The sequence below is a fragment of the Phocoena sinus genome, chromosome 15 (assembly GCF_008692025.1).
Source record: "Phocoena sinus isolate mPhoSin1 chromosome 15, mPhoSin1.pri, whole genome shotgun sequence".
Taxonomy (NCBI): Eukaryota; Metazoa; Chordata; class Mammalia; order Artiodactyla; family Phocoenidae; genus Phocoena; species Phocoena sinus.
The window spans coordinates 67,417,360-67,440,186 of record NC_045777.1 but is presented as its reverse complement, the minus strand read 5'-3'; the positions used below and the strand labels follow the sequence as shown (position 1 = coordinate 67,440,186).

The window sequence follows — 22,827 nt, the reverse complement described above, 5'->3', positions numbered from 1 at the left end:
TTCTTGATTATAATAGTAACACCTAATCAGTGTCTAGTACTTGGGAAACAGAAGTGTACACAGAAGAAAATAAACTCCCACCCAGACCATCCATAAACCTGTCTCATAATGAATAGCTAACATTTCCCTAGTTCTTACCATGCCACCAGAATAAAACCTCTAATGGGGAGGTTCCATCATTAACGCCACTAACAGATGGAGAAATTGGGGCTCAGGGAGGTTGAGGGGGAGAGCCCGAGTTTATGTACATTTTGGTCTTTCTGGATACAAGCCCAATGCCATGAACAGACAGCAGGGTATCTCTGATATCCATAAACTACATCTGGTTTTTTTCAACCCTAATTATCATGAACTCTCCTATCTCTTAAATTGGAAGCTTGAAAAGCAAAGATAAAGACTTGAAAGGAAGACTTACACCACAGGAAGCAAACTCAAAGGCCTCCAGGGCCAGTCAGCTTCCTTAATTGCGTGATAGGGCCTGGCGGGGGTGGGGTGGGGGGGAGGTTTGTGACAAATCATTTTTCCCAGTTTACAGTTTAACGTTTAATAACTTTATGGTTTTTTGTTTGGTTTGGCTTTTTTTTTTTTTTTTTAACCCCATCTAAGTTTGAATTTTTATGTCACCAAATCCATCACTCTTTTTCCTCCTTTATGCTGTCTGGGTTTCCTTTGAGGTTTTGCAAGGCTTTCCTCCCTCCCGGGCTGTAAGCTCACCCTCCTGACTTTCCTCTAGTTCTTTCATGTTTTCATTTTTCTTACACAAAAATGTGAGTCTAACTGATGTTTTAAAATACAGGTAAGATCTAATTTTTTCTAAACAAAAAGTCAAATGTCTCCCTGCTTTGCAACACCATTTTTTAGAAAAGCAAAAAATGTTTTATTATGAAAAATGTCAAATTATACAAAAATAGTATAATGGTATAATGACCCCCCAAATACCTATTCCCATCTACAATAGTTAACAATTTAGGACCAATTTTAAAAATTGTGAAAATTTACCATCTTTCACTTTTTTTTTTTTTTTGGCTGTGTTGCGTCTTCACTGCTGCGTGCAGGCTTTCTCTAGTTGCAGTGAGTGGGGGCTACTATTCGTTGAGGTGCACGGGCTTCTCATAGCGGTGGCTTCTCTTATTGCGGAGCAAGGGCTCTAGGTGCATGGGCTTCAGTAGTTGCAGCTCGCAGGCTCTAGGCACATGGGCTCAGTAGTTGTGGCACATGGGCTTAGTTGCTCCACAGCATGTGGGATCTTCCTGGACCAGGGCTCGAACCCGTGTCCCCTGCATTGGCAGGTGGATTCTTAACCACTGTGCCACCAGGGAAACCCTATTTTTACATAGTAACAGCCTTATATACCTGGACTTGTTCTGGTTTCATTCATCTCTTTGTTAAAACAATACTACCCACTACATATACTGCTTTGCTTATTTTATTTTTAAAATCATTGTATAGTAAAATTGCCCATTTTTGGATGTATAGTTCTGTGAATTTTAACATATGTATATATTTGTGCAACCATCACCACAACCGGGATATGAAATTGGGATACACTTCCATCACCCTGAAAAACTCCCTCCCTCATGTCACTCCTTCATAGTCACCCCCTTCACACTCATTAAGTGGCAACTGGTCTGATCTTTATCAACATGGTTTTGTCTTTTCCAGAATGCCATATAAGTGGAAGCCCATGGTTGGGAACCTTTTGAGATTGGCTTTAATCACTCAGCAAAAAGTCTTTGTGATTTATCCTAGTTGTTGCCTGTATCTGTAGTGTGTTCCCTGTTACTGCTGAGTGTTCCATTGTGTGGCTGTCCCTTACAGAGCTGCAATACCTCACTTTTAAGAACTGTAGCTTTATAATGATTTTGATATCTGGTTGGTAAGTTTCCTGCCCACTTACAAGGCTCCCGTTCTATTTGTTTTCCAGAAGTGTCTTGGCTATTCTAAGTGTACTGATTCCTAGGGATTTTGTAGCTTTGGTTGTTTTTGTGAGTGATCCCTTCAACCTCTCAATTTTCCAAACTCAAAAATATCCCAGAACAATCTTCAAAATTGTGCAAGACCCTTCTGAAGAAAACTGTAAAACTAGACAGAAGAGGCTGAAGAAAAACTTTAATGCACAAGAAAACCTATTCCTGGATGTGAAGACTCAAAATGGAATAGTTGTCTATTCCCTCCAAATTAATTGAGATATTTTGAGCTTTAATTGGCTTTAATCTTTTTCATCAGTCTTTTCAAATTAATGGCATAAAGCAAGTAAATTTTAAAAAACGATGTTAATCTCTTCCCCTTCACTGTTCATGTTCCTTTTCTCTTTCCAAAAGCTGTGTGTGTGTTTTCTTTTTCTTTTTTTAAAAATTATTTTATTTTTGGTCTTAGTTGCAGCATGCGGGATCTTCAGTTGTGGCATGTGGATTTCTTAGTGGGTGCATGCATGTGGGATCTAGTTCCCTGACCAGGGATTGAACCCAGGTCCCCTGCATTGGGAGCACAGGGTCTTAGCCACTGGACCATAGGGGAAGTCCCTGTGTGTGTGTTTTCTGCCTTTTAGCTTGCTTTAACTGTAATCTAAATATGCCTGGGGGCCCACGTGGCTGGTTGTGAAGTAGATTCCAGTTTGCGAGGTGTACTTTTGGCAGCCAAAGTCATTTGGAAAGGCTGTGCTTCTCTATCCCCCCATCTCGTGGGATATCCTGAAGAGGCAGGAGGGGGCTTCCATAACGTAGCTAAGTCTAAGGGATCCACTTCTACCTTAAGTGGCTCCAACGACCCCTCCAAGCTCAACCTTCATTCCTGTTCCATAGGCTTGTTACCTCCCATTTTCAGCCTTTGCTCCCCTTTCAGGATTTCATATTTAAACTGGTTATAATAATTATATTAACTATCATATTACTAGCATGTTTGTAATGGGGAGAGGAAGGAGCTATATGAGAAATACAAAAATACAGGATTTTTTAAAGTGGGTCATAAAGAAAGAGGGAGTCTGTGAACATAATTTTACACACAAACATACACACTCACGTAATTTTATTGTCTAGTCCTTTCAAATAAGCTGCTCTTGGTTTTACCAATGCTGCCCTTTTTCTTCTTTCCCTTCCCCACCTTCCATTTGCAATTTTTCTCATTTTCTCCTTCTGCTTTCTTTTGATTTATTTTGTTTCACTCTTCCTAATTTCTTGAGTTGAATGCAGGTTATTTATTTTAGAATTGCTTATTTATTAATAAAAACACTTAAAGCTAGGTGTTTTCCTCTGAATACCACCTTGGTAGCATTCTCCAAAGTTGTTGATGGCTGCATGGGCACTTGGATGACAAAGTCTCCTTTATGTAGAAAACCATCTGTGCCACATGAATTCTGGGGCCAACTAGGGCCCTGCAGGCTGAGTTATTCCCCTGAAGTCCCTAGTGTGTTGGACCACGCCTCCTCCAGAGAGGTGTGGGGTAGGGGAACACAGAACAGATTTGCTGGAACTTGCTCTTCTGATCCAAACACCACTGATGAACATCATAAGGAACAGAAATCAAATGATATGTATCCTGTCTTTCCCAAACCTCTCTGTAAGTCCATCTTCTTCCCAATAAGCTCAGGGAAGTGATGGACCCTATGGGAATTATTTCAGTTTATATGGAGCTTGGGAGTAGGGCACAGGGGTTGTGGTTGGCATTCCTTTCAACTTGGTCCAAACCGTCCAATATTTTTGAGTTTTGTGTTGTGATGTCAGTTTTTCTCCTCTATTATGAAGTTTCTTGTGTTTTGTTTTTTTCTGCATATCTGGAAGGGTTTTAGTTTTTTTTTTAATAGTTTAAAGAAATTATTTATTTATTTATTTATTTTGACTAGGGTCTTCGTTTGGGGTCTTCGTTTCTGTGCGAGGGCTTTCTCTAGTTGCGGCAAGTGGGGGCCACTCTTCATCGCGGTGCGCGGGCCTCTCACTATCGCGGCCTCTCTTGTTGCGGAGCACAGGCTCCAGACGCGCAGGCTCAGTAGTTGTGGCTCACGGGCCTAGTTGCTCTGCGGCATGTGGGATCTTCCCAGACCAGGGCTCGAACCCGTGTCCCTTGCATTGGCAGGCAGATTCTCAACCACTGTGCCACCAGGGAAGCCCCAGGGTTTTAGTTTTGAAACACATCTGTATTAATATGGGAACTCTTTTTTTTTTGGGGAACTCTTTTTTTGTGGGGGGGACCCCTTAATGTGAAAAAAACCTGGTTCAAACTGACTAGAAAAAAGGAATTTATGGAGATTAATTAATATTCACATTCAAAGAGAATATTGGTATTCACACGTCCTGCTGGATCAGGTGCTGAACCAATGTCCTCAGAAACCCTCCTCCCTGTCTCCATCTCCTGGCTCTTTTCTGTGTGTTGGTCTCCAGCTGCCCCAGGCCTCTCTCCATCCCATGTGCAGCTCCAGACCCGATTCACCCATGTGCTTGGCCATGAGCCTCTCCCTGACCAATCACAGTGGCTAGAGAAACAGATGCTCTGGTCGGGGTCATAGATGTTGGGTTGACAGTACACCTGGTGTCCAATATATGGTTCATATGGCTGCCCTCTTCCTAAAACACCTCTCTAATCAAGGCCAGACTTGTCTTAAAATTTTACTGCTTCCTTAGCAGGGTGGAAAAACTCTGTCCCACCTCAACTTGCTCTCTTTCCAGCTCTCAGCTCGCTTCCTTTCTCCCACACCCTGTGTTCCAGCCACAACAAACTATTCCCCATTTCCAAAAAAAAGCGTACTTTTGTTTCTCTGCCTTTGTACGTGCTGTTCCTTTTGCTAGAAATTCCCTCTTCCCTTATTCATTCTTTAAGAGCCTAAATCACTTGTCTGGAAATCACTTGGGCAGTTTGTCTATCTCCCCCCTGGGCTCCCACCTACCTCTACTCTCCCCGTGCTCATCCTGGACCTGGACAGGATTGAATCCTGTGGGACTCTCGCCCCTTTAAGACATCAGGACTGGACCCTTAGCGCTAAGGCTATGCCTCAACAATTTCCCTGCAGTGTCGGCAGTGTAGTAGATATTCAGTAAATGTCTGTTTACAGAATGCGCAGACAGGGTCAGCTGCCCACAAGCTGATTATTTGACCATTTTTGTGTACTATAAGCTCCTGTGGATTTTCAGTCCAGCAGCCGGTACCTTCCTGCCAGAACCTGCTTCTACCCCAGCCCCACCCTACCCTACTCTATAGAGCCAGAAATACCTAAAAGTTTTCGTGCCCTGGGGACAGCCCTAATCAATGGCTAACAGTGTGGGGGAGGGGTGTCCTAATGGGACTACTCTACGTGTGACCTTCACTGCCCCCAAAGCACTCTGGAGGGTTGGGCCACCATTACTCTCTATGTGACTTGATAACGCATCCTTGCTCGACCTCCTTCCCCTCCCCACCCTACTCCCTGACTCTCCTACCCGTTTTCCTGGAACACTTCCTAATAAGTCACTTTCTCACAAATCCTGGTCTCAGGTCCTCAGATCTGCTTCTGGGGAACCCAGCCTAAGGCAGAGTTGATAATTCAATGAACAGAAGGAGAAGCATAAAGAACTCAGAAATCAACAACTATTTATTGGTCACTAATTGCAGGGAAGAAACAGGAGAAGGAGAGGACCCTCCTTCTGGGATGCATCTTCTTAAGGAGACAAGGTTTACACGTGTAGAAAAAGAACGAATGCGTGACGTGAAATGTGATGAAGAGTACTGAGGTTTAAAGCTCAAGAAAGGATTCACTTTGTTATAAAGCAGAAACTAACACACCATTGTAAAGCAATTATACCCCAAAAAGATGTTTAAAAAAAACCCACCCCACAAAAACAAAAGCTTTAAACCCTAAAGAAAATAAAAAATAAATTAAAAAAATAAAGCTCGAGATAGGAGGGTTGAATATGAACACAGGGATGTCAGAGGCTGGTCAGACTTTGAAGGCAGAACTGAGCTTTGAAGTGAGGATGAGATAGAGCAGGCTGAGGATGAGATAGAGCATCATTGGAGTAAAATGATGAAACTTTAAGGCCAGGATGTGAAGACTTGGAATCCATTCCAATGAGTTTGGACTTTATCTCATAAGGTAATTGGGGGGGGTCAACATTAATTTATTAATTCAACAAACATTTATTGAGTGCCTGTAACATGTGGCACACCCAGACAGGAGCGAGGTGTACTCTAGGAGGGGTGTTCCTTAACTGAACTGCCTGTTCCGGCCACCATAATCTTGACTATATGTGTTATTTGGATACACCTATAATTCCCGGATAGATGTTTTTTCTTACGTAGTTTTCTCCTGTGTATATATGTTTTTCTGATTTTAAAGTGAAACATTATCCTCATAAAAATTCAAACATTTGGAGAATTATGCATGGTAGGAAAAGAAATGTCTTCTATTCGGCAGAGAGGCTTGGAAATCTTCTTGAATGGGGATAGGGCTATAGGGAAGTAGAAAGTCCCCAGGGGTCAGGCTGGGCTTGTGGCTCCCAGGAACAATTACTTGGAGCAGCAGTGTCAGGCAGGTTCTGATTTTACTCAAGCATTCAGTTAAGTTTGGTTCAACACCCTCATTAGGAAGGGAGGTTAAGGTCAGGGTTAATGTTAAGCTTGTTTCTGTGATGAGAATGGTATGGGGACCATAAAACAGAGGGCTCAAGATGAATTGCAAAGTCCTGAGCGGCAGCAATTCAAAGCAAGGTGAGCTGGTGGAAGTGACGTGGGAATGGAACTTCTAAGCATTCATTGGAAAGCCAAGAATAGGGGTGGGGAAGCCTGCACTTTCTGTTATCCGGGAAAGTTGGGGGTTGTAGTCATCATATGATGAACATTTAAAAAATGCAACCTTATTTGGTAGGCATGGACTGGTGATATCTGGGGAACTTCTTACTGCATGTATTTTATATTTTAACAGAGAACGTGAGGAGCCATCCACAAAGATTATGCCTGTTTATAGAACCACATATAGACAATCAGAGTGCCTGTTCCTTTCATCCTCTCAAACACTGGTATTACCAAATTTTATTCTTGGACAGCCGATTAGGTAAAATTGAACAAAAATTATTGTTTGTTTCAAGTTGCATATATTTAATCATTAGTAAGGTTGAGCATCTTTGGTATACTTTTCAGTCATTCTTATTTCTTCTGGAATGGCCTCATTTATTTACACTTTTCTCATTGATTTGTAGAAACTCTTTGGATACAGACAACATTATCTATTTTGTTTGACATATCCCGTAAGTGACAGTCCCAGTTGAATGTAATTTAAAAAATTATCACGAGGATGTTTCTTTCAATATTCATAACAATTATTGCACTTTAATTTTTGTAGCTATAGTTATGAGGTTTTCACCTTAATTCTCTCTAGATTGAGTGCTTTGATCATTGGGGTGTAGTACTTACCACCAGTGCTTTCACACTAGACCTTCTCCATGCATTTGTTTTTCACCTTGGTTCATCTTCCAGATGGCTGCATTGTATCCTCAAGGCAATTTTTCCAGAATGAGTAAATAGTGCTCTAATATTTGAGTTCTTCCGTATCTGAGAATGTCTTTAGGTTCTCTTTACACATTAACAACTGGATACGGAACTCAGCACTCTGTTGATGTTGCCCTTAGCATTCCAAGTGGAGAAAGAGAAAGGGGGACTGAGTAAGGAGAATGGGGAACAGAGGGAGTGAACTGTGTGAGTCAGAAATGAATGGAAGACAGCATTGAAGAAGGAGGCTGTGATCTTGGAGGCCCTTGAAAGCCAGGATACAGGGCACTGAAGGCATCTGATCAGAGGGAGGACATGCAAACAGCTGAATTTTAGGAAGATTAACCTGGCAAAGGCAATGGGAAGAATGAGAGGGGGAGATGGAGGACTGTTTTGTTATCAGTTAGAAACAATTTGGCTACAAGTCACAGAAAGCAACGAATAGAGGTTCATTTATATCATATACAAAATGTCCAGAACAGTGAAGGAAAAATATATACATATAAATATATGTATGTGTGTTTTTGTGTGTTTATTATGTATTTTGGTTTAGCTGCTCATATTGGGCTGATGTCTCTGTGGTTCTCTTGGCCTTTCCCTCATAGTTGCAAGGTGGCTGCTGCAGCTCCATACATAGTATTTGCATTCCAGGCACAAGATGGAGGGAAGGGGAGGTAGAGTCACAGCTGACTCATTTTATTAGGAAAGAAAAAACTCCCCAGAACTTTCCACCTCCCAGCAGAGTTCTGTTTATATCTCATTGGCCACAGCTGTGTCATATTGTTACTGAACCAGGTTTGTTTGCCTGACATGCAGCAAGCTAAACCCTGAGACACTGAGGTCTGCAACAGAGAAAGGGTTTACTCACGAGGGAGCCAAGTGAGGAGACAGGAGAGCAAATCTCAGATCCGCCTCCCAAAAGGCAAGAGGCTTGAGATATTTATGGGATAAAGAAGCAAGGTGGTTGTAAGGTGTGGGGAAAGGTGATTGGAAGTAGGGAAAAGGTGAGGTAATCGGTGCTCTGTGCAGGCTTAGTTTTAGTGTCGGTGGTCCCCACTAGACTTAGCCAGCCTGAATTGGGCAGAAGCCGACTCCAAATGTCTGTAAAACAACTTAAGCTCCTGTTACTATAGTGACCCATATGTCAGAAGCATTATCTATAGGGGTGGTTAAGAAGTCTGGTGATATATTACCTAGGCTACGTGAAGCTTGGAGGGGGGAGGGTATGCAATTAGAGAAAGGGGGAAGAAAAGAACAACTAAAGCAGGCTTAATCAGTAAAGGAAGGTTACAAACAGAGGGGTTTCTAACAAGTTGTTCCCTTATCTGCTGTTCTATAAGACACATTCAAGGATTCCTGTTAAGGCACGAGCTTCTGTTAACCCTATGGGACACAGTCTCAATATGGCCACCCTATCTGCAAGGGAGGCTGGGAAGGCAAATTATTCAGCTTGGCACATCTCAAAGGAAAAAATAGGGAATCAATATTTACAGACAAATGAAAGTGTCTGCCAGAACACAAACGTACCAACACACACACACACACACACACACGCACACACACTCACACACGCGCGCACACACACTCACACACACAAAAGATAAATTGGACTATATTAAAACTAAGAACTTCTGTTTGTTCATCAAATAACTCCATAAAGAGAGTGAAAAGGCAAACAGCACTGGGGGGAAAAATGCTGAAAAGGAAATAAATGCAGAATATACATTTAAAATATATAAAAGGCAGACAACCCATTAGAGAAGAAAAAGGCAATAGAAAAGCAGTAACTTCACAAAAGAGAGTATCCAAATGGTCTATAAACATTTAAAAATGTACTCACCGTCATCAGGGGAATATACGTTAAAACCACAATGAGTTACCATTTTACACCCACCAGGATGACTAAAATAAAAGATGGAAATTAGCAAGTGCTGATGAGGATGTGGAGCAACTGGAACTCTCATACTCTAGTGGTAGGAGTGAAAATTGGTACAGTCACGTTGGAAAGCACTTTAGCTTCTTTTTTTGGGGGGGGGGGGCGGTACTTGGGCCTCTCACCGTTGTGGCCTCTCCCGTTGCGGAGCACAGGCTCTGGACGCACAGGCTCAGCAGCCATGGCTCACGGGCCCAGCCGCTCCGCGGCATGTGGGATCCTCCCAGACCCGGGCACGAACCCGTGTCCCCTGCATCGGCAGGAGGACGATTCTCAGCCACTGCGCCACCAGGGAAGCCCTCCTCTTATTCTTATTCTCCCTTGCCTCATCCTCCTTCACTTGGCTAACCAAGCCCCTCAGCTTAAGCCCCACTTCCTCTAGGAAGTGTTCTGGGAAGTTCCCTCAAGTAGATACCCTGTACTGTGCTCTTCGAAATGCTCATATTCTGCCTGACATGGAACTCACACCTGGAATTCTACCTCTACACTGAGCAGTGCCTATTCATTCATTTAAATATCATTTATGGAAACTAACACAACATTGTAAATCAACTATACTCCAATAAAAATTTTTTTTAATTAAAAAAAATTATTTATGGAGAGCCAAGTATATGTACGGCACAGTGCTAGGCACTATTTTTGTCTCCTGCTCAGTGCCTGCCGCAAATTATATAGCGAATATTCACTGAAAGAATTAAGGGCCAGCTTGAAGCAACCAGGCCTGAGATGGTGGCTGGCGATCAGAAAGAATGTTGGAACACTGATGGGTGGAGCCTTGTCTCAGCTCCAGGGAGCAAGATAAGTCCTAGGGTAGAGGGAACTGAGCTCTCCTAACCGGGCTGGTGCCCTGAGGTCATCCTGCACTGGGAACCACCTGATAGCAGCCAACAGGAGTTTGTTCTACAGGGCTCAGGCAAGGAGCCAGCCGTGGCTGGGAATTGGGCAGACCCTTCGATGTTGTGTCTGTGGTTAATTTCTCCTTGGCTAGGGTTCCGCGCCAATGAACCACTATGCTGGAGGGTAGTGAAATGTTTAAGCCTAGGGTTTTTGCAGTCAAAGAGAGTTACTTAAGTTCTCAGAGCCTCAGTTTCCTTTTCTGTAAGGTGGGAATAAGACTCGTACCCATTTTGTAGGCCGTTGCAAGGATGGAATGAGATTATGTATATGATATATCAGGCTGGTATCTGGCATACAGTAAAGTTTTATCAATGTTAACAATTATTGTTATCTAGGCTTGCTTTTTTAATTTGCAGTATGTCTGGGGGAGATAAGAGGAGCAAAACTTTTGCCCCAGTTTGGAGGTATATCTTAAGCTATCTCTAAGAGCCCTATGTATATAGCAGCCAATAGCAAATGAAAGCTACCTGCTTGGACCTGTGCCTTCCCAGACTTCCCTTTGGCTGGGACATAGCACAGAACATCTGGGTCTTCCCCAACATGCTGCATCTGTAAATGAAGCCTAAGGCCACCTCAAGAAGGTGAAAAGTCTCAGCACTCACTAACCATACCTAATCACAGTAAAAAATCTGAGGATAAAAGGAGTTACTTGGATATCATCAAAAAAGCTAGATTTAGCAATAAAAGGGTTATCATGGGATCAAGTGGAGAAGAATGTAGGCCAAAGGAGGTTTCAAAGAGCCATAGATGAAGTCCTGTGTTGCAAAATGTAGATGTTTAAATTATGGCTCTGGCCCAATGCATTGGAGCAGCTCTCTCTCTCTCTCTCTTTTTTTTTTTAACTTTTTAAATTTCTATTGAAGTATAGTTCATTTACAGTGTTGTGTTAGTTTCAGGTGTCAACTCTCTTTTTAAGCCTGCCCAGCATCTAGGGCTGGCTGGATTGACAGTGAAGGCAGAATGACTTCCAACTTTTTGCCTGACGAACTGGAACTGCATAGATAGAGGCACCAGTAGTTGACATTTGGAGAAGATAAACAGATTTGGAGAGGGAAGAGACCAAGTCCATTTTTGAATATAGAGACTTTTGAGGTGTTTGAAGGGTACCGAGGTAGGTATGTTTAGAAGGCAATTGAAAATGTGGATCTGGAGCTCACAGAAAGTTATATAAAGATGGACGATGAGGGAATTCCCTGGGAATCCAGTGGTTAGGACTCCATGCTCTCACCGCCAAGGGCCCAGCTTTGATCCCTGGTCAGGGAACTAGATCCCACAAGCTGTTCCACGTGACCAAAAAAAAAGAAGATGGAGAATGAGAATTGTAAATAAGAAGGGGACAATGTCCACTGTGGGCAAGAACAGGACACCCCAGGATATAAAGTAGAGTGAGAAGAGGACTAAGGAGAAAACCATAGAGAATTGCCATTTGGAGAGGAAAAATGGAGGAAGGAAAGCCAGCAGAGAAGATGGAGAAGGAAAAAACAAGCAGGGAAGTGAGAGCAAAACTAGGGCCTAGCTGTGAGACCACCAGACATCTTAAGGAGAATTCTGATTCACAGGAAATGAAATTGAATTTTTTTTCCCAAGTCAAAAGAGCTTTTATTCATTTTAAAAATATCACATGTGAACCTGGCCCCTTGCGGTTTCTGTAACTAGATCACTCAGATCTTATTCATCAGCCCGCTGAACTGTTCCTTTCTCAGAAACATAGATACCATCCACAAATGTTCTGATATCCTTGTTTTTAACTGTTGTGGCTTTTGCTGAATCAAGGCAGCTGAATTTGACACAAGTTCAATGTCATTTCCTTCAAGAATCAACTCATCTTTCTGGGCTTGAGATACTGAACAAACAACACCTGGCCTCATCCGAGCCCTGCAGATGTATTTTTCACCCAAAAAATTTCGGATTTCCACAAGAGAACCATTCTGAATAACGACGTTGATGGGGAAGTGAGCATACACAGACCTCATCTTGTAACGGAAGCCCAGTGTAACACCCTTGATCATGTTCTGTACATGACTACAGATAGTGTGAACAGTGGCCAGTTCCTTTCTATTCCCCCACCATTTGTCAACCCGGAGCCTCTTCTTTTTCTTCCCAAGGAGACTGAGTTCTACATTGATGTGATTGAAGTCCCTCCGCAGGGTGCCTCTGGGGCCCTTCACAATAACTGTGTGTCCCTTCAGAGTAATGTCGACATTTTCTGGAATGTCGACAGTCTGACTGCTGAGAATGGTCTTCATTCTTGCAGTAGATGCAGCAAAGAGCTGAAATTGAATTTTAAAGGCATGAAAACATACTCAACCTCACTCATAATGAAGACATGTACAATAAAACAATGAAGAGGTAGCATTTTTTAAAAAATCTACCAGACTGGCAAGAATGGAAAAGTTTAACACCGTGTTTGAGAGGATGTGGGGAAATAGACACTTTAAAATAGTAAAGATATACACTTTTTGGCTTAGTAATTCCATTTCTAGGAATCCACTGGATGGATATGCTTATACATGGGTACAGAGAGGTTTGTACAAGGATATTCACTGCAGCATTATTTGTTGTAGCAAAGGGTTGGAAACAACCTAAACGTCCATCAATAGAGGACTTGCCAAATTAATAATGACATCATTTCAGTGGCATATATGCATTTCAGTGGAATATATGGAATTATTAAAACAAACAAGGGAGATCAATAAGTACTAATTTGGAACAATATCTAAGATATCTGAAGTGAAAAACATCAGAAGGACAATAGAACAAGATGTGCTAACATTTATGTAAAAATGGATAAGGCTGGCTTTGGAGCCAGACTGCCTTGGTTTAATTCCCAGCCCCACCGCTGTCTAGCTATGTAACTGGGGGAAAAGCTACCTGTGCTTCAGTTTCCTCAGCCGTCACCTTCACAGGGTTATCAGAGATGTGAAGATTTACTTTTCCCTTTTGTACTTTTTGAATTTTTTTCTTTTTTGGCCGTGCCGTGCGGCATGCGGGGATCTTAGTTCCCCGACCAGGGACTGAACCCACGCCCCTGCAATACAAGTGCAGTCTTAACCTCTGGGCCATCAGGGAAGTCCCTGAATTATTTTTAAACCATGGCATGTATAACCCTAATTTTCATTTAATTAAAAATTTTAAACAAAGAAGGTATATGAGTAGCAAATAAGCATGTAGAAAAGATGCTAAATTCATCAGGGAAACGCACTTTAAACCACAATGAGACACCACTGCAAGTCTATTCATATGGCTAGAATTATAAAGACCATATAATAATACCAAGCGCACCACCCCAAGCCTATATTGCTTTGACAGCTCATTCACATCAAAGAAAATGTGATCCTCCCTTCCCAGTGTACAACTCACCAAGGGATTCATTCTAATTGGTCCTGCCTGGGTCACATGTCCAGCTCTGAACCAATCACTGTGGGGCTGTGAATCACCTTAAAGTGTTGGCAAAGATGTGTAGCAATTGAAACTTTCGTAGGCTGCTGGTGGGAATATGAAATGGTACAGCCACTTTGGGAAACAGATGGGCATTTTCTTACAAAGTTAAACATAATATCTACACAGTAACTCAGAATTCCACGCTTAGGGATTTACCAAAGAAATATGAAATTTTATGTTCACAGAAAGACTTGAATGTTCTTAACTGCTTTATTCAAAATAGTCCCAAACTGGAAACACCCCAAAAGTCCATCAGCTTGGGAATGGATAAACAAAATGTGGCATATCTGTACAAAGGAGTAAAAAGGAATGAGCTAATACTTGCAGCAGCATTGATGAATCTTAAAAAATCCAGAAACAAAAACCCAAATGCTGTATGATTCCACTTATATAAAATTCAAGAGAAGGCAATACTATAGCAATGAAAAGCAGATTAGTGGTTGCCAGTGATGGGGGCTGGGGAGGAACTGACAAAGTGGCACAAGGGAACTTTTGGAGTGATGGAAATATTCTATGTTCTGATTGTGGTGGTGGTTACATGACTGTATGTTTGTAAAACTCAAATACATAAGACTGTGAATTCTATAAACAAAGTTGGATTAAAAAAAAAAGACTCAGTCTAACAACAACAATTTTTTCTTTTTAAAGGATGACCTCGTCTGTAATGTTCAGTGACAGAGAGAAATTAAATAGGATGAGGATGCGAAGGGATCGTTTGAATGCCTACTTATGTGCCAGGCTTTGCATCTTGGTTGGGGAGGGATGAAGTTGGACCCCATATCGTCAGGAGTCAATGGGGAGGGAAGAAGTGGAGGTAGTCATCCGAGGACATCTTCCAAGAAATTCCTCTGCACATAGATACCAAATAAACATGATTTAACCTTTCTGGTTACGAAAGAAATACAGATTAAAACAATATCACTGTGGCCCATCTGATTGGTATAGTCTGATAGCCTGGGTGGGCCTGGGTGTAGGAAGTGGCGTATAATCTTTGGAAAAAGCAATTCGAAATAAAAAACCCTGCCCCCTCTCCCCACAAATGTCAAGACTTTGACCTGGCCACTCCACTAGCAATTTATCTTAAGGAAATAACTGGACAGCTGGGCAAGGGAGGAGGCACACAGTTGTTAAATCAAAGTGTTCTTTATAATGTAAAGCAGTGGAAACAACCTAAGTATCCAGTAATAGGGGGTTGACTGAGTAAACCAATGGTTCATTCATCCCAGAATTTGCTTTCAGCCTTTGACATTTTTTGATGTACATAATAACTTGGGAGAGGAAGGAATTGGGTGAGGAGGAAATGGGGATGGCAGGGAGATTTATATTTTTGCTAAATACCCTTTCCTACCTTTTGAATTTGGGACCATGTGAATCTATTGCCTACCAAAAAGTTAAAATAAAAATTTTTATACAATAAGAATTATATCTGGAGCTATAATTACTAAACACAGAAGGCCATTTACAATATAGTGTTTAGCGGGAAAAGCTCATTGCAGGGCAGGGTGAGCATATGTTTGTAAAAAAATTGATTTATATGGGTAAAGCATTGCAGGAGGAACAACAAAACCTTAGCTGTAGTTGTGTCTGGATGGTGGTTTTTGGTGACCATGATTTTTTTCTCTTTTTATATTTTCTAATTATTAAAAGAATGATTAATTGTAGGCCTTGTATAATTAAAAATATACACTTTTTTTGTGGGAAAACTGGTGAAATCAGAAAGTCTGTAGTTTAGGTCATAGTATTGCACCAACATCAGTTTCCTAGTTTTGACCAACATGCTGCAGTTCTCTAAGATGTTCACATGAGGGGAAGCTGGACGAAGGGTATATGGGAACTAACTCTACTATTTTTGTGGCTCACTTGTAAACCTAAAATAATTTCAAAATAAGAAAGCTTTTAAGAAGTTTTAAAAATAAGTTTAATGACCTAAAAATATCACTTTTTCTATCATGATAGCATTGTAGAATGTAGTTAGACATCAGGAGAGTGGGATTTTAGGACAGGAGAGATTTCACAGGCAGAGGAGGGCCCAGGAGACTGGCAGAGGCTGAAGGGGAGCATGGAGGGGAGCTGTAATTGAACAAGGTGGCTGAGGAAGGCCGGTGGGACCTTCGGAGGAGGTGCCTCTTAAAGACTGAAGAGAAAAGAAAAAAGACGAGGGGATATAACTAAAGTTTATTGGCAGGAGAGTTTATGTCAGCCCACCTGGGGAGGTGGGTTTCTCTGGGAGATAGGGACCAGCTTACCTGCTGAAGGTGGGGGTGATGGGGAAAGCGTGGAGCTTGTGGATGGGTGATAGAGGAGGTCTGGAAGCCAAAATGCGTCATACAACCAAATGACCGTGAGACTGCGGTATTTCCCAAGTGTCCCAGGAGAGTCACTTGGAATGCGTTAGAATCACAGGGTCTCTGTGCCTCCAACCCAAACCAGAGAAGAGACTTGAAAACCTTTATATTTAACAAGTACCCCCAGGTGGTTCTTCCCTGGAGCGAAGTAGGCGGAACACTGAAGTATTGCTAAGGTCTGGCTGCTCAAAGTGTGCCCTGAGGACCGGCAGCATCGGCCTCACCTGGGAGCCGGTTCGAGCAGCACACCTTACTTCACACCTGAGAAATCAGCTTCTGCATTTTAAATTTGATCTCCAAGTGAATCATACGCACATCAAAATTTGAGAAGCGTTACGCTAAGTAACCACTGTTACCATAAATATATGCAATTGGCATAAAAATATGGTTGTCCCCACTGGAGAGCCCACTAGTAGGAAGAGAGAACCTCCCATTTGGACTGACCAGGGTCGTGAGGCTGGAAGATGAAGATGGTGGTGAAGGGGTGGGTGTAATGTTTGAACATGGGGTCTAGGATGGAAGGAAGACAGGAAGAGTGCTGGTGAGCTGCGTGGCTAGGGAAGGCTGAGAGAGTCTGGAGAATTGGATTGGATCAAGAAGCAGGGCTGGAGGGAGTACAGAGTAGGAAAGGTGGAAGGATGAGGGGTATGTTTATACCCAAGGTGTAGCCTTGGGAGTGGGTGGCTACAGGGGAATGGAGATGAAGCTATCTGAGTGAGGGAACTCAAGGAATTGTGAGGTCTTCCGGTTGAGTGGGTCATTCAGAGTTCAAGTTCAATTTGCTCAAGGTGAGGATCTATGCTAGTTTGCTCAGCCACTGTTCTTTGGGGATCCGTGTGATTTGGAGGCTGGCAGGGAACAGTGGATAGCCAGCCTCATTGTCTCGCCAAAGCTCTTTTTGTTTTTCTTCTCGTTCTCATGTTCTTACTTGTATCACTGTCATGTTGCTGGGTTGGGGCATCCTCGAGCTTGACTGAGTTCCCTCACACGTGAAAAAGTAACCCAGAGCATCTACGGAGAAAGACTGTTTATGGTGGGATAATGGCTGGTCTCTATTTTCTCTGTGCTTTTCGGCAACTTTCTAATTTTCTACCATGTGTAATGGGTTCCTATTGCTTGTACTGAACCATTCTTCCTTCTTGTGATAGCAGCACCGCAGCAGCTCCTGAGCAACCACCCCTTACCCCACTGTCTTTCAGTGTAGTTTCTGGGGGGAGGATGCTCCCCTAATACAGAAATAAGTACACAGGGAGTTCCCTGGTGGCCTAGTGTTTAGGATTCCGGGCTTACACTGCCATGGACTGGGTTCAATCCTTGGTCGGGGAACTGAGATCCCACAAGCTGCGCAGAGTGGGGAATAAACAAAAGAGAAAGAAAGAAGTACACAATCCAGGCCCGGACAATCACAGTGTTTCATCTCTTTGGCTGCAGTGATTGGTTCAAGAAAAAGTCTCAAGTATGTCCAATGCAAAACCATTAAATAATTTTGTTTTTTGGAATAGTTGTAAGAGAGAAGCTCTCTTCCTTTTGGGGGTGTGAAAGATGGGACACATGTCTGGGGCTTCCACTCTGTAGGGGGGAGTGTGTCTGAGAATAGAGCTAACATGAAGGAGAGCACAGAGGAGAGGCAGGAAGTGAGAGTTCTGATCTTATCATTCGAGTTTCTGGATCCAACCATACCTGAAGCTAGTGACGCATTTCCAATGATATGAGCCAACATTTTCTTAATCCAGTGTGAGTTAGGTTTTTGGCACTTGCGACAAGATTCCTAACACAAGATTTATTACTTTTGTACAAATACAAATTTGTATTTTTGATAATGTTATTTAAAAAACACAAAAGACAAGTGTCGGATTCCTGAGTACGTGTAGTTAGTCAACTAGCAGAGCTGTTAAACAGAATTTGTCGAACAAACACCTGCAGATCTGGCCCGGGATGTGAGCAGACATGGCTGGGAAGATTGCTCCAGGAGTGCTCCTGGAGGCGGGGGAGGAGCTGTGAACAGTCAGCTCATTCCACCTCCTCCCCTGGCTCCTCCCAGCTCCAGCTGGGCACAATGAATGAGGTGCCTTCAGCCCTCAGCCTGCAGTTAGAGCGTGTCTCAGGAATCCTGCTGATGCACGGGGCTGGTCCTGCCTCTGGAAAGAAGGAGCTGGAACAGTTCTGGCTTGCTGGGAGGTGGCTGTGGCTGCCTAGGCCAGAGCTGGGCCTGGTGGGGACCTTCCCAGGGCACCCACCCTGGGGGATACCCCGCCGGCCATCTCCGGGGCTGCCTCAGTGGAGGAGGGAGGGAGGGGACAGAGCCAGAGAGATATTTGCCCCTTGGAGCCATTTCCTGGAACACCGCGTTGCTTTTAGGATGTTATTAACATCCATGCAATACCTATGTTACTGCCTACTCATCATTCTCTTTGTTTTCTGAGTTTTAAAAAATTCTGTAAAATCACGCACTATAGAGGTGTGCATAGAACGTGTATGTGGTTTTAAAAAACAGGAGAGCAAACACCCATGTTTGTACTCCCGATGAAGAGGAGATCACTGCCAGCCAGTTCTCCACATGGAGACCTCTGATCGCCTCCACTCCCACGACCCCTCCAGAAATTTCCGTTATCCTGACTTATGTGGTCAGCGCATCCTGCTTTTCTTTCTAGTTTCACTTAGCATTTTTCTTTAAGTCATCTCACTCTTTTATTTATTTATTCTCTATGTTTTATAAATTTATTTATTTATTTGTTTGTTTTAATTTTTGGCTGCGTTGGGTCTTCGTTGCTGCGCGCGGGCTTTCTCTAGTTGTGAGTGGGGGCTACTCTTCATTGCGGTGCACGGGCTTCTCATTGCGGTGGCTTCTCTTGTTGCGGAGCACGGGCTCTACGTGCGTGGGCTTCAGTAGCTGTGGTGCGTGGGCTCAGTAGTTGTGGCTCACAGGCTCTAGAGCACAGGCTCAGTAGCTGTGGTGCACGGGCTTAGTTACTCCACGGCATGTGGGATTTTCCCAGGCCAGGGCTTGAACCCGTGTCCCCTACATTGGCAGGCAGATTCCTAACCACTGCGCCACCAGGGAAGCCCAACTCACTCTTTTAATTCAAATGATTTTTTTGACTTTTTTTATTGAGGTAAAATTCACATAACTTAAAATTTTAAAGTGTACAGTTTAGTGGCACTCAGTACAGTTCCAAAACTTTCATCACCCCCAAAGGAAACCCTGTACCCACTGAGCAGTCACTCCCCACTCTTCCCTCCCACTCCTCCCAGCAACTACTAACCTACTTTGCCTCCGTGGATTTATTTATACTGAGTATTTCATATAAATGGAATCACACAATGCGTGGCCTTTGTGGCTGGCCTCTTTCACTGAACATAGTGGTTTTGAGGTTCATCCGTGTTGTAGATGTATCAGTGCTTCATTCCTTTTTATGGCTGACTACTATTCCGTTGCAAATAAATTTCTTTTAAAAGGAAACTGTTTCATTATCCCTGACTTTTCCCTCTGCCCGGAAAGTTATTTTCCCAGATATGTCTGCATGAATGACTCCCTCAAGTTGTTCAGATAATACCCTTGCACAAAGGTCTCCCCTGACCACATAACACAGAGACTGGCCCCTCTGTCTGCTCCCAGACTCCCAGACCCTCTCTACCACGCTCTACATTTTTCTTCCTTCCATAACACTTCTCACCCTCTGACATGCTATCCAAGGTACTCACTTCTTACGCAGATTGTTTCTGTGTCTGTCTCTCCCCCTGGGAGGGTGTGAGTTCCACAAGGGCAGGGAGCTTTGTCTTCTTGCCCCACACGTGCATCCCCAGCTGCTACAACAGTGTTTGGCAGCGAGTAAGCAGTTGTGGGAGGCTGGATAATGGACCCCCCAAGATGTGCACATCCTAATCCCTGGAACCAGTGAATGTTACCCTCTGTGGCACACAGAGCCTTTGCAGACATGATTAAGTTAGGAATCTTGAGATGGGGAGACTATCTTGGGTGCTCTGGGTGGCCCTAAATATAATCACAAGTATCCCTATTTAAAAAAAAAAAAAAAGGCAGAGGGAGACTTGGTTGCAGCAGAAGTCAATGTGACAACTGAAACAAGATGCTACTCTGCTGGTCCTGAAGAGGAATGCAGTTTAGAAGCCAGAAAAGGCAAGAAGACGGATTCTCACCTAGAGCCTCTGGAGCGAGCACAGCCCTGCCGACACCTTGATTTTAGCTCCACAAGACTCCTTTCACAACTCTGGCCTCCAGAACGGTAAGGGAGTGAATTTCTGTGGTTCTAAGCCACTCACTTTGTGGTAATTTGGTACAGCATCCACAGGACACTAACGCAGTGCTCAATAAACAGCTGTTAAATGAATAAACACTGTCCAACCAGTGACTAAGGGAAACACAGGTACTGCTTACAATAAGCAGAAGGTAACTGAGAAAACACAGGCAGTGTAAACAGTGATGCATTTAAATTTGGCTTGATAGCTAGAAATCTATGGCCTCTGAGGCAGTTCTCTCTTTGTTAGAAAAGAGAGCTGAGCACCCGTTAGAGACTGTTAGAGACCTATGAGCTCCACGCTGGGAACTGACGTCTTTGCACGTTGAAGACTGGAATGGCGTTCTTGTCCTGTCAGTCAATGGCACTTAAAGCTCCAATTTGCTGGGGCAGGCGAGGGGCTCAAGGCGGACTTCGGAGAGATGGTGACATCTGTACCTGGTCTTGGAGGGTTAGTGGAGAAAGAGAGAGATCAGAGTTTGGCATTGTAATTAAGTCTGTGGGCCACCTAAAGTCACCACTGTAGGGTAGACCCTGTGACTTGACAAATGTGACTGAGGCGATGGGGGGGCCGCCAGAGGCATCTCAGCGGGACGTCTGTGATGGGCGTTCCTCGTGGAGACATCTCCTGGGCAGAGCCTGGAGTTGGGATGGGAGGGAGGAGAGCTGGGAGACTGGGAGAGTCGTGAGGATGGAGTCTCGTGCTGCTTCTACCTTTTGTCTCGGCTCCGTCTTGTCGCCAGCTGCGTCTTAAATGTAGAGGTCTCAGGGTCCCATCATCAACTCTCTCTTCCTCTTTTCTTCCATGTGACCTCAAACCACCCTTGCCGACCCCCTCATGTCTCTCTCTGGCCCAGACCTCTCTCCTGAGTCTTCAACCCCAGGAGAGGTTGGGGTCTATCCGATATCACCCCTTGGGGTGCAAGCGCAGCAGGGACGTGTTGAGTTTGAGACACCTCTATCATCAGGGAGACGTTCTATGGGCTGTGGAATGCTTGGGGCTGGGACTCAGGGGCCCAGAAGGGAGATCAGAAGAGCCATGAGGTTGGGAGCTCAGCTTGAGAAGAACAAGGGCATATCAAGGACAAACGTTTCCACAACCTGCACGTGGAGCCATTGTCTCTTAGAGTCAGTAACTCCTGGCCGTGTGGCTACCTACCCAGGGCTCTGGGAATGAAGCAGTCCCCCCGCCCCCGCCTCTGTCCCGGCACAAGAACACCTGAAGCCAGAGAACGCCAGAGGGGACCTCTTCAGGGGCACGTGGACTCGGCCTCTGGGGAAAAGCTTCCATCTGAAAGGCAGTTTGCACAGTGGTTAAGTGCACGAGCTCTGGGGCAGGCCTGTGTCCACCAGTTATTAGTGATTGGGGCCATGAGAATGGGACCCATAGGGATGGTGCCCTGTGCCTCCATTCCCTTATTTGTACGAATACCTGTGCTGTGAGAATTCCACAAACTGATGTGTGTGGAGCGCTCAGCAGATTCCCTGGCCAACTATAAGCGCTCAGTCAAATATTAGCCATTGTTACGATTGTCATTGTTTTGATTAGCTCCATAAACTTTCCCCAAATACCATCACTGTAGGCAGTTCTACCCCAGTTTGGAGACAAAGAGGTAAGACACAGTTCCTGCGCTCAAAGCATTCACTGTTTAATGAGACAGATAGATGGATAAAAAATTGTATTAGGGGATGGAAATTCTATAAGAGAGAAAGCTCCTACTTCTTGGGGTGAGGGAAAGTACGGGAAGACTTTACAGAGGTGGCGATATCTGTACCTGGAAGGATGAGTGGAGGCGGAGAGAGGGCAGCATTTGGCATTACAGGTGCACGAGGTTGGGTGCTGGGCAGGAGGGAGATGGCCGAGCCGTGGCATGTGCGCTGTATGCGGGGGGAGATGTGGGCGACTATTGCCTCAGATGCTTTTGGCCTCAGCTTTGATGAAGCCATCAAAAGCTGAGCCTCGCTGCAAATGTTCCTGCCTGTGATGTCATGCCGAGGTGGGTCAATTCCATGACGTGAGGGCCTGGCCCCCACCCCTCCTGCTTTGGGGAGGAGGAAGCTCTCTCCGGGCAATGGCCAGGCAGGCATCCATTGCAAGTTCCCTGGCGGCACTGGCTGCGGCTACCCCAGCCCAGCATGGACAGGAGCCAGGCTCTTGCCTTCGGCAACCTGAGGCTTGCCTGCATCAGCCCTGGTTTCTGAGCCCACTCCTCAGGGGAGCCAGGGGTCACGGTGACCGTCTCCCTGCTGGCTGCCATGCCTCCTAGCAGCGCCCCACCCGTGAGGGCCAGAGGAACCACCACAGGGGGCAGAAATGGCTCTGGCAGCCACAGGTCTAAGGTTGGGTTGGACCGGGCAGGGTCCCCCAACCTCTGCTCTTTCACCAAGACTTCTGCCTCTGCTTGAGCGGGAAGCAGTCCTGAATGCAGGCCTCTCCACACCCACGGATGTGGGACTTCCTTCTGTCCTACAGCCAGGTGGGGAGCCTGCCCCTCTTCCCACCCACGCT

At 44.4% G+C, this 22,827-nt stretch overlaps 1 protein-coding gene across 1 annotated transcript; it reads right to left on the bottom strand.

Moving 5' to 3' along the window:
• Nucleotides 1–11,947: 11,947 nt before the first annotated feature.
• Nucleotides 11,948–12,533, bottom strand: LOC116740909 (60S ribosomal protein L9-like). Its single transcript, XM_032606997.1, is given in 2 exon segments — nucleotides 11,948–12,037; nucleotides 12,040–12,533. Coding segments are annotated over 2 exon segments (576 nt in total). The 5' UTR covers nucleotides 12,526–12,533.
• Nucleotides 12,534–22,827: the final 10,294 nt, after the last annotated feature.